The sequence below is a fragment of the Capronia coronata genome (genome assembly GCF_000585585.1).
Source record: "Capronia coronata CBS 617.96 chromosome Unknown acBCG-supercont1.5, whole genome shotgun sequence".
NCBI classification, from domain to species: Eukaryota; Fungi; Ascomycota; class Eurotiomycetes; order Chaetothyriales; family Herpotrichiellaceae; genus Capronia; species Capronia coronata.
The window spans coordinates 91,193-106,400 of NW_006912897.1; the positions used below are offsets into that span (position 1 = coordinate 91,193).

Sequence of the window (15,208 nt, forward strand, 5' to 3'; positions counted from 1 at the left end):
CCTATTTTGTAGAATAAATACTACGCATTCAGGTTGCCATATCTGCAGTACTTGGGTCCCATCTGATCGAGATCAGATCGACGAGGGCACTTTCTTGTTTACCTGGTACGTACTGTGTACGTATCAAGTCATACAGCGGCGCAACATCAAATCATTCGCCTGTTGGTGGTGATTGCGACCGTGGAGTCGCGGCGGATCTTCATTTGACCGGACAACTGACCCCTATGTGGTCTGGTCCCGTCCCTCTCCCATCCGATGATCCGTTACGATACCCAAGGGTTCGACAACAGGCCCTTAACGTAACTGTACTTTTAACGAAGAGAAGGATTGACACCACTTCGAGTTGGAGTTCCCAATAATCCTAAACGATGTCATGAACAACATTTTGTGCACATTAATAGCAGCCATATGCCCCTTGATATCTTGCATGGAACACAATCTTTTTGGTCTCAGCCTCACGAATGTGTGGGCATGGCGACCTGTTTCTCGGTCGCAAGAGCATCCTCTGCCCGCCACAGACTGGTAACAGTCTTCCACTGAGTGTAGAATCTGATACCATCCTTGCCGTAGAAGTTGGCCAAGCCGGTTCCGGCCACACTCTTCTTGTTGCCGGTGAAGCTGAACATGGGCAACGGGACGGGGATTGGGACGTTGATACCGATCTGGCCGGCCTCGAGCTCCTTCTGGAACAAGGAGGCGGTCGGACCGGAACGGGTGAAGATGGACGCTCCGTTACCGTAAGGGTTGGAGTTGATGAGAGATATGGCCTCCTCGGTAGTGTCCACATTCAAGCAGACGAGAACGGGGCCGAAAATCTCTTCGGTGTAGCACTTCATGTGAGGCTTAACATTGGTGATGATGGTGGGCGCAACCTGGACCAAGTTAGCTAAGGCTTTGCTTTGGTGGGAACGAGAAATCACGAGTCAACCTACCCAGTTGCCGTTGGGATACTTTGCGGGTGTCTTCCCTCGGCCATCTAGCAGAATAGTGGCCCCTTCCTCTTCAGCACTCTGGATCAAGTCCTCAACGCGTTTCTTGCTCTGGGGGCTGATCAATGGACCAAGATCAGCACCCTCTTCGAAGCCACCGTCGATGCGGAGGTTCTTTGCGCGTTCCGCCAACTCAGGAAGCCATTCCTTGGTCTCTCCGATCATAACGAGGGTGCTCAGAGCCATACACCGTTGGCCCGCAGCGCCGAAAGCGGCGCCAGCAATGGCGTTGAGAGCATGGTTCTTATTGCAATCAGGCAGGACAGCCGCGTGGTTCTTTGCGCCGAGGTTGGCCTGAACACGCTTACCTTGCGCCGAGCCTCGAGTGTAGATGTACTCACCCGCGCGGTTGCCTCCCACGAAAGAGATGGCCTTGATGGCGGGCTCATCAATGATGAAGTCAACCGTCTTGGCCGCTCCGTGGACGACGTTGACGACGCCATCGGGAAAGCCGGCCTCTTTGCAGAGCTCGGCAATGATCATGGTCGCACCCGGGTCTCGTTCACTGGGCTTGAGAATCAAGCAGTTGCCGGTGACGGTGGCCACGGGCACGCTCCAAAGAGGGATCATGGCGGGGAAGTTGAAAGGGCAGATGGCAGCGACCACACCCAACGGCTCGCGGTATGAACGGGTTTCCATATCTTTGGCCACTTCGATGACTTCTCCTGGTATTTGGGTCGTGATGCCACAAGCGGTCTCGCAAACTTGCAACCCACGAAGCACATCACCTTTTGCGTCGGCGAATGTTTTCCCCTGCTCGAGTGTGATGGATGTCGCCAACCGGTCCATGTTTTGCCGAATGAGATGCGTCAATCGGAAGATGACCTGCTGCCTGCTCATGATCGAGGTGGCTCGCCATTTCGGGAAAGCCTTCTTTGCCGACTCGACAGCGGCCTTCAACTCAGCATCGGTGGACTGGGGCACGCGGGTGACGAGGTTATTCGTGGCGGGGTCATGAAGGTCAATCCATGTCTGGGCCTGTGAGGGCACAAACTGGTTGTCAATGAAGTTGTGGATATCAACGATGTCGGAGAGCTGTTCGTGACTTTTGGGGTAATCGGCGACGGCGACGCCGGCAGCAGCCAAGTGGCGGGAGGTCGCGTGTAGCGGTCGCTTCGCAACGTGCTGTGCTGGCGACAGTCGGAGGGCGGTAGAGGCCAGCTGAGGCGCTCTTCTGCCTGAGAGCGCGGGCACAGCACGAAGAAGCGTGCGGCGTCCTGCCATAGCCATCTTGAAATGGGAATGGATGGAGCAGAATGGGTGAGGTTTAGGGTAGGTCGGCAAGATGGAAGTCGACGAGATCAACTGCGCCGGGGGCAGCAACGGGGAGGGGACGGGTGTCTGTTAAGTATTTAGCCCGCCGAATTGAAGCCCCTGTATCCCTGGAAGCCCTGGAAGGAGGATATCGCAGGGACGAGTAAGAAAGACAAACAACTGCGCACTCCTCCGCACCCCTCCGCACCCACCTTTGGCCCCTTTGGTCCTTATCCGCGCCTTTTTACATGTTCCACTGCAAGCGGGAGTGGATTCTCTGGTAGAAGTACCTCGGCCAGCAGGAGGTTGTGGATTGGTGGGTTGGTGCGATCGGAAAATGGCCGACGGAGGTTTCTTGGGATGAACAGCCAGTCCCTTTGGCAGCAGCATCTCATGTTGAGGCGGAGGACAGAGAATATAGGGAGAGGGAGAGGGAGAATCAGCAAGGCGGTAGGGACATCTTATAGTCCTCCTGGGCTCCTTTTACGCCTCCCACATGGCCTGAACAAGGCAGGATGCTGGTGCAGTGCCCCCGTGCTTCAAGTTGTATAGGTTTCTTAAGGTATAGGATATCTACCTACCTAGTATCTGTCTTGCTGTCTTTACTTCAACTTTACTTCACTCATAAGCCAGCGCCTCATCGTCCTCATCGTCCTCATCGTCTTCTTCCTTACCACGGAAATCATAGACCAGTCTGACGCGTTCCACGTTCCCCTTCTTCCACACGACCACACGCCTCGTGTGTCTGCGCTCGTCGTTGACCTCCTCGAAGCCCCAAGTCTGCTCGGCAATCCACTCGCCACCATCCACGTTGATGACCCAGCTCTGCACATGCTCGTCATCCAAGTACTTGGTCGGCGTGTGGCCATCTTTCAGCATCTCGGCTCGGAGAAAAGCTGCGTCTTCTTCTGACCCGGGGCCTTCCATGGATAACTCCCCGGTCTTCCACATCCGTGATTTCCCTTCAACTTTCCCAAAGATCCTGTCGGCATGGTCCCTAGTCTGCCAATCCAGTATGCGGTTCTCCTGGGTCGTTGCGAGGCCCGAGGCTACAGAAGTGGCGTCGATGTGGTAGAAAGCGTCGGGCTTGTATTCTTTGATCGTGATCTACTTTCTTGTCAGTGAAGACGGGTTCAATGGTGTTCAGGCCTTGACCCACCACCACTGTAGCAAGTCGTATGGCATGGCGGGTGAACCAGCTCAACCCTTGGAGGGTAAGCATCGCATCAACGTCGTCGGAGAGCGTCTTGTTCTGAAAATAGCTGTGAGACCGAAACTCATGGGGTCGCGACGGGCCAACTCACCATCACGAACGTGCCCGTTAGGTTGGTGCAAGTGATGTCTGGTGGCGCCGCCATGGCTATAGCTTGTGATGAGCGTTCTTTCCTACAATATGGGACCTGGATGTAGGCTTTTAGGCTGAGGGTGAGGGTGAGGATTATGGGAGAGGGAAAACAGAAGAGCTACCGGGGTCTTCTGAGATCTGACGGTGGTGGCATTGGGCGGCGCAATAATGAGTGCAGCACCGAAGCGACCTGCGATCCAATGTGCATCAATTCACCTCTTGCCTTAACAACGAAGAGGGTGCTCCTCGTACTTATTACTCTTGGAAAGTATCGATTCCTTCTCCTTGCCGACAAGGGTAAGCCGAGGGGCAGATTGAGAAACTGCCTGGCCACCATTGATATTCATCACTACTCCGTTCCGAGCTCACTGTTAATTGTGATGTGACTGCACCAGGTGGATCCATTCGCATGCCTCATCGTCAAAGCCCCGACCTGAACTACATACAACGCGGGGAACCCAAGTCACAAACAAAGGTACAGCCGCATCCCACGGCCTCCTTATTCTATTTGGCACATGTCTCCGCCACTGTTGGAGCTCGACCACAAGCTATCCTCATGAATTATCGACCGATGTTCTTGCTGCTGTGTCGTGGCTGGAGGCTTCACTCGTGCTCATCGATACCCAGCAATGTCAAGGTCGGAAAGGGTGCAATCATATTGTCGAGATGTTTCACGGTTCAAACAACGTAGAGCCATTGTGAGCCGCGGCCATATTTCAGGTTCACGATGTTCACGCGGATCAGGCAGATTTCTCTTCAGGCGCCTCATGGGCGTCATGGTACTCGTCGGAGTCGAACTTGTAAAGTTGAGGTGAAGTGAGCCCCTTGCGCTGACGAAAGGTCGTCTTGAACCAATATGGCAGTACCTGGGAGGTCTGATAATGCATATGTGTCCGCGTCGGCACGGCGAATACGTAGTCCAGTTCTTCGAGAGTACGTTGTTTGGTTTCGGGTAGCCACAGAAAGATCATGATAAACGCGATGACATTCAGACCGGCGTAGAACCCGAATGCACCCTGGGGGCTCAAGGCCTGAAGCATACGCGGAAAGGTGAGAGATAGAACTGAAGCCCAGAAGTTGTTGGTCGCCACAGCCCATGACATGCCCACCTCACGATGGGATAATGGGAAGACCTCGGCAGAGTAGGTGAAAGGAACAGGGCCTTCACCAGGTGAGTAGAAGGCATCGAAGAGGAAAATGAACAAGGCGATAAGGCCAAGGTGAGCATCACTGCTTTCCGGTACCCAGAAACAAAATCCGGCTGCCATTAGAGTCCAGCACATGTTTGGAAAGGTGAAGAGCAATAAAGCTCGTCGCCCAAAGGTGTCGATGGTCCATACGGCAGGCCAGGCGAAGACGAAGTTGACCAGTCCAAAGCCCCATGAAGCAAGGAGAGCCCCAGTGACGCTAGCTCCTGCGTTTGCAAACACAGTCGACGAGTAGAACGCAATGATGTTGATCCCACACATCTGCTGTGCAATCATAACGATGCCAGATGCCTGAGTGGCGCGTCGGATACGAGGGATTGTGAAAAGTTCGATGAATCGGATAAAGAAGTTCCCGCGGGTGGCGACAGCGGACTCCTCGACCAGAATATCCTCCTGGATCAACTGCGCATGTATGTAGTACAGATCTCGAGCAGCTTGAAGAGGGGTGTTTCGGAGACGTGACAAAGCCTTGTACGCTTTCTGATGTCTTCCCGGACCCTTTTCAGCCGTTAACCAAGCGGGAAATGACACAGGTTTGAGCGTGGACTTACTCTGCAGACTCATTGGATGTTAGTTGGGCGACGCTGGTCTTCCTCTTGGACTCATCGGCGAAGAGGACACTCTGCCGTCTGTTTCCAGGCGCTGCAGAATCCTTGAAGGTCGACATTGTTGCAGGCACTACTTAGCACGATCGCACGGGATAGAAGCAGACGACGCGCAAGTGGAAGTACTGAAGCGACGTTCAAACCCTCGTCTGGGAGGGGGACACGGTCACACTAGCAGTTGTAGCACATCTGAGGGAGATCTGAGATGACAGGGTACCAGTTGCATTTATACTTGTGAGGGCATTGAGAAGCGACGTGCTCTCCAACGTGTCACTAGCGGACCTACCTGGTAGTGACCTCCTCTTCACGACGTGCCTGCTGTAAAGCGAGCATGATACCCTGTGGCGGCCTCATATCCCAGCCTGTGAGGGGAGGAACAGTCTTGGTGTTCGAGACAGTTGTCACAAGTCGCAGGGTGGGCTTCGCCTTCTCGCATTGGTGTGCAGTGTCTGTGGTGTGTGGCAAGCATCACACGACAGTGAAGGGGGTGGTTCAACTGGCGCCACAAGCTTCGTAAGCACTTTCTTCAAGAGCCTCGATGTAACGAGTTGACGGTAGCCAGGCATTAGCCCAGCATGGTTCGACGAATGACTGGGTAATAGGACATGCAAGATGCTTCAGATGGTAGTGAAGGATCAAGGAGGGAGGGAGGGAGGAGGAGGAGGAGGAATGACTGCGGTGCGAGAGCAGACGGAGACTGCGTTGTTGGAATTTAATCTTAGCGTCCAACTCCCCCGCCATCTCCATCCTCCTCGCCATACTACTACATCTGTAATTAGCAGCAGCATCAACAGAAAATGTCCGGGGTAAATGCTGGTCGATCGGTTCCTAGGCATACTACCTACTGGTACGCAATGCCACTCTCCTAGCTCGGCATCTCCATCGATTGCATCCCTCAACGCAGCTTCTACATCGACAGAGGCCCTGGCATCCGTGGTCGCCAGCATTTGCCGCTCGAAGCCCGACGAACCACCCGAAACACTGCATGGCAAAGCCTTATTGCCGTCTGAAATTCTATCTATCCGCACACAGAGTCTCTCCTATCTACCCAATACATGCAGACACCTTCGGCAGGTTCGTCTCTAGGTAACAACAAGCCCAGCGGAGACACTCATGCAAAGCTTCATAAGTGCTTGGACAAGAACAAGAACAAATAAGGTCTTGGTAGACCTTAGGCCGTCCATACTAGTACTAGATAGTACAGGGAGTCGGTACGTACCTAAGTTATTTAGTAACCCCAGCCCATCCCCAGGGAGCCGACGAGGACAAGGATAGGAACCGTTGGTCCGTTTAACCCAGACACACCTGACCCTCACAGTGGTCGACTGGCTCGTATTCATCATGGACGTTAAATCTCACGACGACAGCAACAACACCTCCCTCTGCTGGGCCTCGGCACCAGCAATCGTGACTGAACTTGAAGCCGCCCTATCTTTAGCTTCTTCATGTTGAGGCGATCTCAATGCACAGCTCCGTCTATCGTCGTCTTGGTTGTAGCTTGACGCGATATCAAGACAGGGCTTCTACTCATTCGGTAGTAAGTTGCTACCGCTTCCTCACGCCAACAACAGAGGTGGGAACGAAGGAGACTCTCTACAGTAAGTGGCCTTGACTGCTCGAACACGGTTCCTCATTTTCAACTGTCGAACCAATCTTGTATAGGTTGAAAGGTCAACCTCAATTTTTTCTAATATTACAGGTACAAGAAGTCACAAACGCTTATTTTCATGACCACGAAGGTGACCGGATTCCGTTTGGGCCGCTAAAAATGTGGGCGGGTGCCGATCTCATCTCACCCTCCTGACTCGATGCTCATCTCGCCTTCTTTTTGCCCTACTGCGTTTCTCTTTGCCAGGCCCCAATGGTATGTCGCGCATCAGGAAAGACTGCGTGCGGATCAGGTAGTCATCAATATGACCGGACGGTTCGCCTTCAACCTGCGCTTCAGCCAGTGCCGTCTCAGTTGCGCCGAAAGGTCCTGGAGTCTGTGCATCGGCGGTCCCTGGCGTTGCGCTTGTTGTTTTGTCCTCGAAGTCTCCATCATCCGCGTGTTGAACTTCACGAGCAGCAACTTTTGCAGCAGTACGATCTTCTTGATCCTCTGCCTGCTCCAGGACCGCCAATTTACCCCTGGCGTTTCCGAGAACGCGGTCCATTGCGAGACCGGCAACGTCCTCTTCGGCATTGTCGTCGAGCATGTCCCGGTAGCTGAGTTTGTTCCTGTAATCCGTGGTGAAATCCCCTTCTTGGATCACGACATCGTCAAGCAATTGTTTCTGGTTGGCTTTCCGCAGGATGTTCGATTCGATGGTATGCTCGGACACGAACCGATAGATATGAACATCGCGCGTCTGTCCGATTCGATGAGCACGGTCTGTGCACTGCTTGTCCATGGCAGGATTCCAATCTAGATCGTAGAATATCACGGTGTCGGCTCCAGTCAGGTTGATTCCCAAGCCACCAGACCTCGACGAGAGGATGAACACCAGGATACGAGGGTCATTGTTGAACCGGTCCGTCAGGATTTGTCGCTGTTCAATCTTGGTGGCGCCGTCCAACCTCAGATATCGATGGCCGTGGATGTTCAAGAACTGCTCCAAGATGTCAAGGACCTTGGTCATCTGAGTGAAGATAAGAGCCCGGTGGCCACCCGCTTGCAATTGACGCAACAATTTGTCCAACCGTTGCAACTTGCCGCAATCATATTGCAGCAGGCGCTTATCGGGAAAAGCAATCGACAGCTTCATCTGAGCCAGATGGAATGGGTCCTGGTCACAAACCGCTTGAGCTTCCCTCATCGCAACGGCTCCGGCCTCTGTAACGACGATAGTGCTGAGATCTGTGGCGACAACGGCAGGCGTGACACAACCAAATTGCTGAACGAAGGGCTCCATCTGTTCCGACCTCGACTGGATTGAATGTACGAGGTTGGAGGAATGCATTGGCAACCCCTGGTCCCAGCGATTGGAAAGGGCTTTATGCGAAGCCAATTGTGACAATTGAGCGCTTGATGTACTGATGGCAAGTTGTTTGAGCAGGCCCCTGCCGTATATAGGGTGCTGGTGATGGCGGTAGGCTTCAAAGTACATCGTGCGATCCAATTCTTGAACCCGAGCTTTCCTTCCCACATTCTCAAGCGACCCGAGCACTCCTGCACGATTTTCCCCATGCCATACAGTATTCTTGGGAACCCTTTGACACTGGGAGTCTCGCAAAGCTTTCAGTTGGTGGTATGCATGTCGCTTGGTGGTCTCGATGACTTCGATCATTGACATCCGCTCCTCTGAGATGGGCGCCAGTTGCAGAAAGTCGAGATCTAGATTATCGGCGGCGTCAAGCATCAGCCGTCGACGTACTAACAGATCTTTGATCTCGAAGTTGGCGGCAACTGACTTGGGCATCGCGAAGGACGTGTTGATGGGACGCGTCTCGAACAGGTCCGGGTGATTGCAGACTTTTCGAAGCTGCATCAGAGCATTGATGATGGACAAATAGTTTCCCGAAGCAAGGGTCTCTCTTGTCGAAGCTCTCGACATGAAGCCGTCGTAGAGTTGCCGTTGACGCTTGGACAGCCGGCACAGCTCTACGTGTTCATATTTGAGCGGCATCTGCTTCTCGACGTCCGCCTTGAGTCTGCGGAGGAGGAACGGGCGAATGACCTTGTGCAGCTTCGCAACCTGCTGCTTGTCTTCCTGATCAAGCACCTGGCGCCCGTGTTCGAGAATGGACTCCACAGGCCTTTTGAACCACTCAGACCATTCCTTCAAGCCAGCGAAGGCATCATCCTCTCCATGATTTTCCTGACCGTAGTGGAGAAAGAACAACAACGACCATAGTTCAGTCAGATTGTTTTGGAGGGGTGTTCCAGTCAAGAGGAGGCGGGCTCTGGTGTTGAAAGTCATCATGGTTTGCCATCTTTCTGAGCGGAAGTTCTTGATGTTGTGAGCTTCGTCCAGGATCATATAATGCCACCTTCGCCTCTTGAATGAGTTTGCATCTTGTAATACGAGTTGATATGACGTGATGCAGACATTGAAACTGTCGTCGGCCATCCATCCACGTCTCTTTTGTTTCCTTTCCTCGAGACTGCCATAGTATGTCAGAATCTTGAAACCCGGCAAGAACTTTTTGAATTCCATTTCCCAATTCAGCATGACACTTGTTGGTACCACAATAAGATGGGGTCCCCAGACCTCATAGACTTCGGCAAGATGTGCTAATAATGCAATGCTCTGAATGGTCTTTCCAAGACCCATTTCGTCCGCAAGAATGCCATTCCTGCCGCTAGCATAGAGATCCGCAAGCCAGTCAAGCCCTTCGTGCTGATACTCTCGAAGAGTGCCTCGTAGGAGATGCGGTACGGGTGTTTTTATCGCCGACTGCTTGATCTCGGAGGGCGAAGTAGGTGGTGCGGAGTCCGCATGTGTGTCGATGGAAGATACCGACTCGGGTTCTGACACCTTCGTCGCCGTTGTGTGAGGTGATGTCTGTACGCTGAGCTCGAGGCTGACCGGGTCTTCCGATGCTGGGCGGATGGTGATGGCTTGTAGACTAGCAGACGCGGATGCATCCGTCATGTCTGTATCCTGGTTGTTCTGGGCTGGGCTCGCTTGCGTGTGCGTAAACGCATCCGTCGTCGGCTGATCCGCTTCCTGCTGACTTCCACCTTCTTGCACGGGATGATCCTCCAACACCTCCACCAGATTTTGACGAGTTTCAGAGTCGACTTGTTCAACAGGAGTGTCCCCATCGACGGTGGGTGCCATATCGGCGATCTCCTTCTTCGAGAACAACGACAGAAGCCCATTACGGGAACCGTCCTCTTCGCCTTCCTCGCTTTCGTCTTCGTCACCTTCACTTGCATCAGAATCCTCCGTGTCGAACTCGCTGTCCATTTCAGTTTCTGGGTCCGAGTCGTCGTCGGATTGCGCGCGGTTGTTCTCATGTTCATCCTCCTCCACTGCGGGAATCTCGTCATCTTCCTGGCTTCCTGTCGGTAAATCCGGCAGATTGCCGTATTTTTGCTTCAACTCTTCAACTGACATCTGTGCATCAAGATTATCTGCATCCAGCCCGGATTCAGAGCCACTCTCGCTTTCCGACATCTGCTCGCTATTTTCGGACTCGGATTCGGCGAGACCACTGTTGGAAGACATTTCCGTTTCACTATCCGTGGGTAACTCGTCTTGGTCCGCAACTCGGCTAAGCATCTGGTCGGTTCGATCCAATACCCGAGCAAGGTGACCCTTCATTTTGGCTTGCTGCAGCTCCTCATACTCCTTCTGCCGCATTGCATCGACCTCGGCTCTTACCGCTGTCCATAACTTGTCAACGTCCTTGGCCACTGCCCGATAGGAGGCAATGGCAGCTTCTCGCTTCTCTTGCTCAATCTCCTCCGGCGTCTTGACCTTGTTGCGTTTTCGTTTGTTTTCGACATACTTTTTCGCCTCGTGCGCCAGCAATTCGGCCTTTTTCCGGTGATCCCTGCTTTCTGCGCGCAGAAGGGTCCTAAAGTGGCACACATGCGCAAGAAGATGGTCGAGATGAGCGAACTGTCTCTTTGGTTCACTTTGCTTGTCGGGCAAGGTATTGGAGAGCCTTCTATCCAGAACCCCACCTCGCTGTTGCGCTTCTCTCACTCTTCGTCGTGCTATTGCCTCTTTCTTTATTTGATCTGGTGTCAAGGTGTCCTCCCCGGCTCTTGGTTCCAAGTCATCCCGTTCTAAAAACTCCTCTAAAGAAGCATACTTCTTGGGCAAGGGTATATTGGCAGGGGTCGCAATCGCCGGCTTCGGGAGCCTCACACGGAAGGTGACCTTTTGTATCGTTGGCGGCGAACATGTTCCCCTCGCCAGTGATGTTAGTCCATCGGAAGTGGCGGATCGATCGCTGTCGCCCTCCGAATCTAGATCCACCACTCCATTCGTGTAGATCTCCTGTTCTTGGAAGCCATTCACCTTCGGAGGCCCTGTACGCTGCGGACGGGGAACGGAGCGGCGGCGGGGAGACTTCGGACGGCGATTGTTTGAGGGTTTCGATCGTATACTCGGCTCTTTTGTATGTCTTTGCGCTTCTTCTACCTTGATGGGCTGCACAACCTCGGAATCGCGAATCTTCGGTGGGCGGCCAGGGCCACGTTTAATGACAGGCGGCGGGGTTTGCACTGTAGCTTTTGGTCTTTTTGGTGGCATATTGTATTGCGGCTTTGCTTGCTTTTGTCGCTCCTCTTTTACCTTTCCGAAAGCGGCGCGTGTCTGCCTCTTGGTTGACTGCGGCTGTAGCGCGAGGGGGACGACGTTGACTCTTCCCGATCTTCGTCGGCCATCTTCCACAAAGGTTGTTGGGCCTTCTGCCGCGACCCGTTTCCATGGCGGAGAAATGGGTCGAGGAGATGCCTTGTGGTCAGCGCCTGCAACTTTCCGCCTCTTTGCCGGGGGGCCGTCACTGTCATCGTGGCCAAGCAGATTGGCTTCCGGCCGAACTGGGGATGGAGGTCTGCCATCAACATTTGCTGTAGAACAGTCAGCTGGAAGTCTCAAGGCAGGCGTGTGTGATGAATCGTGCCTTGTTCCTGGGGGTTTGGATGAGATTCGCCAGTCGGGGGAGTATTCGGCATTTGGCGCGGTTTGCGATGCGGTGCCTTTCATGGCAAAATTGATCCTTAGAATAACAGCCAAGTGATGACGGGCATTTTCTATGAATGGGGAGAGATAATGGTCAATTCGCGTGGCAAAATGTTCCTCGCCCCGAGGATGACTGCCTGACGGAGTTTGAACGAGACCAGGACAGATTTGAGAGGTTGAGGTGGATATGAAGTACAGCCTGTTGTGAAAAATATCAGGTGGCAGAGGGGATGAAGCGCGCAGGAACGAGCGCCCACTTCACTGTAGCAGTTCAGCACTGTGTAAGTTGTACTGGGGGTGCAGTCAGTGCGTAATAATAAGAGAGTCTAGCTGATTGCTAGCAGAAGTAGGCTCCCTAGGCCTGCCTTCGCCTGCCTTCGCCTGCAGTGGGAGCTTCGCGGCCGGCTGATCTGTTAGGTACACCGCCAACGGGTGGCCAGCGTGGCGCCCAGCATTTTAATGAGTGTCCAGGCATTTTAGGCTACCTTAGGTCACTTAGTACGGTACTGACATTTACCTCTATTGCCAATCTCCAGCCTGAGAGCTACCCCCATCCGTAACCCAATCAAATCTTAGCATTATCGACCACTTCAGTTCATCAACGTCAAGTCAACCGCTCTTGAAGGACCATTCTGCATGCTTTGAATTGACCACAGCTGCTACACACTTTGCCGGCTCGTTCGGGGCCCTTCTGTTCTCAAACCAGCCTTCCAGATGTTTTCCCGACGAGCCTTGACCGTGGCCACAAGGTCCGCCCGCACCCTCACCCGTACTCAATCTCACATTCCTCGTGCTCAGTTTTCGGCCGCGCGATGTCTCAAGGCAGTTGGAGAGGTGGATGACCCGGAGATGGTACGATGATAACTTTACACTTCTCTCAAAAATGCATGCTGACACTGGCATCAAGAATGGTGGATACATTAACCCGCCTCGAGTCAAGCGACAATACCGCGATCCCTACGCCGACTGGGACGACAAGCAAGAGCGACGTAACTTCGGAGAACCTGTTCATGAAGATAACGAGGTCTTGGGCATATTCGCGCTGGAAGATTATAACCATATGACGACCTCTCAAGGGCTGCTGATGTGGGCGGGCTTTATTTCAGCGATCTTGGGTCTGAGCTACGCCGTTAAAGTGACATACCCAGGCAAACCAAGCACGCCAACTGAATATGCGGGAGGCTTGGATCGCGAGTTAGGAGGAGCAGGAGCTGTGCGGGTAGGTTCTAATCATCTCCGTGGGTTCTATAGCGGCTAACCATGTGGCAGGCTTTCCAGTCGGGCGATGAGATACAAGTATGAGTGTGGCTTCTAAAATAGCCTGTACTACCTTTGGGGTATCAAATACATCAGAATTGATGAATCTTATATTCTTGACCTTTTCTGCACGGCCGATTTCGATGTGCGATCCGAGTAAGAGAGCAGACAAACATGAAGATGAATTTCAAGCGGCGTTTACTACTGGAAATATGCCACCACCAGCAGTATGTTTGGCATTGCAACTCTCAGTTCGCATGTTCGTAATCGTGTATTGTGCTAGTTTCCAGCTCCTTCTGAATACAACAAGTGTTGGGCATGTTATCAGGGTGCGTACAACCAGACCACGTATTATGGCGAATTTCGGCCCCGGGTGTCTACAGAGGAAGAGATAACACCACAGATTTGAGGTTGTGATTGGGTCTGTTTACTGTCTTTCTGGTTGAAAGGGCGTTTGAAGGTACACGATAACACAGGATAGCTGAACGCTTGACGCATATCATCATCAGAATGCTATAGAAATACAGACCAACCCCTCTCCACGAACCAAGAAGAATACCCGCTTCAAGCGGGCAGGACTAGGACATATAATACAAGGGACACCCGCCAACGTGAGAAGAACTCCTGCCTCTAGGCTACCATCCACATCCCAGAGGCCACCGTGGCGACCATCACCCAATATCCACCGTAATTCATTGTGAGCCTCATGGCGGCACTGATCTCGCTTTCGCTGGAGGGATCAGTGCCACCAGGAGCGGTGGTGCCATTTGCCAGCGACCCATTGATATACGTATCGGCGGTGCCATTGCCGTAGTCGACAGTGCGAACGAGGCTGGAGTTCACCGGCTGGCCAGTGCCGTTGGAGACGACTTGGTCCAGAAACGTACTGTTGTCTGTAGGATCGCAACCGCAGACCTGATAGCGCTGACATAGGCAGGTCACATTGCTCGTCCTGTTCTGCCCGTCGTGATTCCAGGAGTAGTACATCGGGTATGGATAAGCGAAGACAGTGGCGTACAGCCAGATGCCGGGGAAGAAGGCCAGGGCTGTGATGGGCAGCGCGTAGGGTGCGATGCCTCTTGTCGGCGACCTTCCACCAGCGGTGTACGGCACTGTTGCGCCGCCAGCATATCTGTTTCCGTAGGTCTTCGGAGTGCCCGAACCGTCGCGCGTGCGACCTCCCGCGTTGGAACTGGAAGAAAAGGAATATGATGATGCCGGCCTTGAGCCACCCGACCCTCCTGAGCCGCTAGATCGTCCTCCACCGCTACTACTGCCGCCGCCTCCTCCCTTGCCGCCGCCGCCGCCTTTGCGCTTTTCCAATGTGTTGTATTGTTCGAGTGGCGAGACGTCGCGCACGGAGATTTCGGCAAGATGTGAGGAAGGTGGCGCGGTGGCGACGAGCGATGTCAGGTAGACGAGCCCGGTCAATGCGATGAGCTTCATGTTTGCGTCGTCAGTTGGGTGTACTGTCTGCGACAGATGTTTGGAGAACCGGTAGAGGATATAGGAGACTTGTTTCAGGTGCGCATGCGGTAGAAGGCAAGGATGGTCTGCTTATATCACTTGCGACAACCCCAGCACCATCACCGAGGCCGGGACAAACGGGACGGTGAACAGGAATGGGGAAGTGGATACGAAGGCTGATGCTGATCCTGAAGACCCGATTTGAGTTGATGATTATTAGAACGGCGAAGAGGAAAACATGAAGGAAGAAGTTCGCCTTGCCATGCGAAGGTCTGGATCGTGCAGTGTGTCTAGTTCCAAGCACTGCCCAAACAATTGACCATGCGTCTGGACGCAATTGGACACAACACTGATAATATTGTTAAATTATGACATGGTTGTTGTTCTTTGGAAGATCTGCCTTCAGTCCCTGACATCATGCCGTGTTGTATTACCATACTACCTGCTTTCTCGCACGTCA

At 53.2% G+C, this 15,208-nt stretch overlaps 6 protein-coding genes across 6 annotated transcripts; 1 reads left to right on the forward strand and 5 right to left on the reverse strand.

Moving 5' to 3' along the window:
• Window positions 1-455: 455 nt before the first annotated feature.
• Window positions 456-2,213, reverse strand: A1O1_05724 (methylmalonate-semialdehyde dehydrogenase (acylating); the record flags this gene model as incomplete). Its single annotated transcript, XM_007726608.1, has 2 exons — window positions 456-872; window positions 933-2,213. 2 exons carry the CDS (start codon window positions 2,211-2,213, stop codon window positions 456-458), a joined length of 1,698 nt encoding a protein of 565 aa, XP_007724798.1.
• A 648-nt stretch (window positions 2,214-2,861) lies between these two features.
• A1O1_05725 (uncharacterized protein) lies at window positions 2,862-3,601 on the reverse strand (the record flags this gene model as incomplete). Its single annotated transcript, XM_007726609.1, has 3 exons — window positions 2,862-3,350; window positions 3,403-3,495; window positions 3,548-3,601. The coding sequence occupies 3 exons, from the start codon at window positions 3,599-3,601 to the stop codon at window positions 2,862-2,864; spliced, it is 636 nt and encodes a 211-aa protein (XP_007724799.1).
• Window positions 3,602-4,328: 727 nt separating this feature from the next.
• On the reverse strand, window positions 4,329-5,360 carry A1O1_05726 (uncharacterized protein; the record flags this gene model as incomplete). Its single annotated transcript, XM_007726610.1, has 1 exon — window positions 4,329-5,360. One exon carries the CDS (start codon window positions 5,358-5,360, stop codon window positions 4,329-4,331), a length of 1,032 nt encoding a protein of 343 aa, XP_007724800.1.
• A 1,828-nt stretch (window positions 5,361-7,188) lies between these two features.
• On the reverse strand, window positions 7,189-12,048 carry A1O1_05727 (adenosinetriphosphatase; the record flags this gene model as incomplete). Its single annotated transcript, XM_007726611.1, has 1 exon — window positions 7,189-12,048. One exon carries the CDS (start codon window positions 12,046-12,048, stop codon window positions 7,189-7,191), a length of 4,860 nt encoding a protein of 1,619 aa, XP_007724801.1.
• Window positions 12,049-12,738: 690 nt separating this feature from the next.
• A1O1_05728 (NADH dehydrogenase (ubiquinone) 1 beta subcomplex 8) lies at window positions 12,739-13,282 on the forward strand (the record flags this gene model as incomplete). The annotated part of the gene is made up of 2 exons (XM_007726612.1): window positions 12,739-12,876; window positions 12,932-13,282. 2 exons carry the CDS (start codon window positions 12,739-12,741, stop codon window positions 13,280-13,282), a joined length of 489 nt encoding a protein of 162 aa, XP_007724802.1.
• Window positions 13,283-13,911: 629 nt separating this feature from the next.
• On the reverse strand, window positions 13,912-14,727 carry A1O1_05729 (uncharacterized protein; the record flags this gene model as incomplete). Its single annotated transcript, XM_007726613.1, has 1 exon — window positions 13,912-14,727. The coding sequence occupies one exon, from the start codon at window positions 14,725-14,727 to the stop codon at window positions 13,912-13,914; it is 816 nt and encodes a 271-aa protein (XP_007724803.1).
• Window positions 14,728-15,208: the final 481 nt, after the last annotated feature.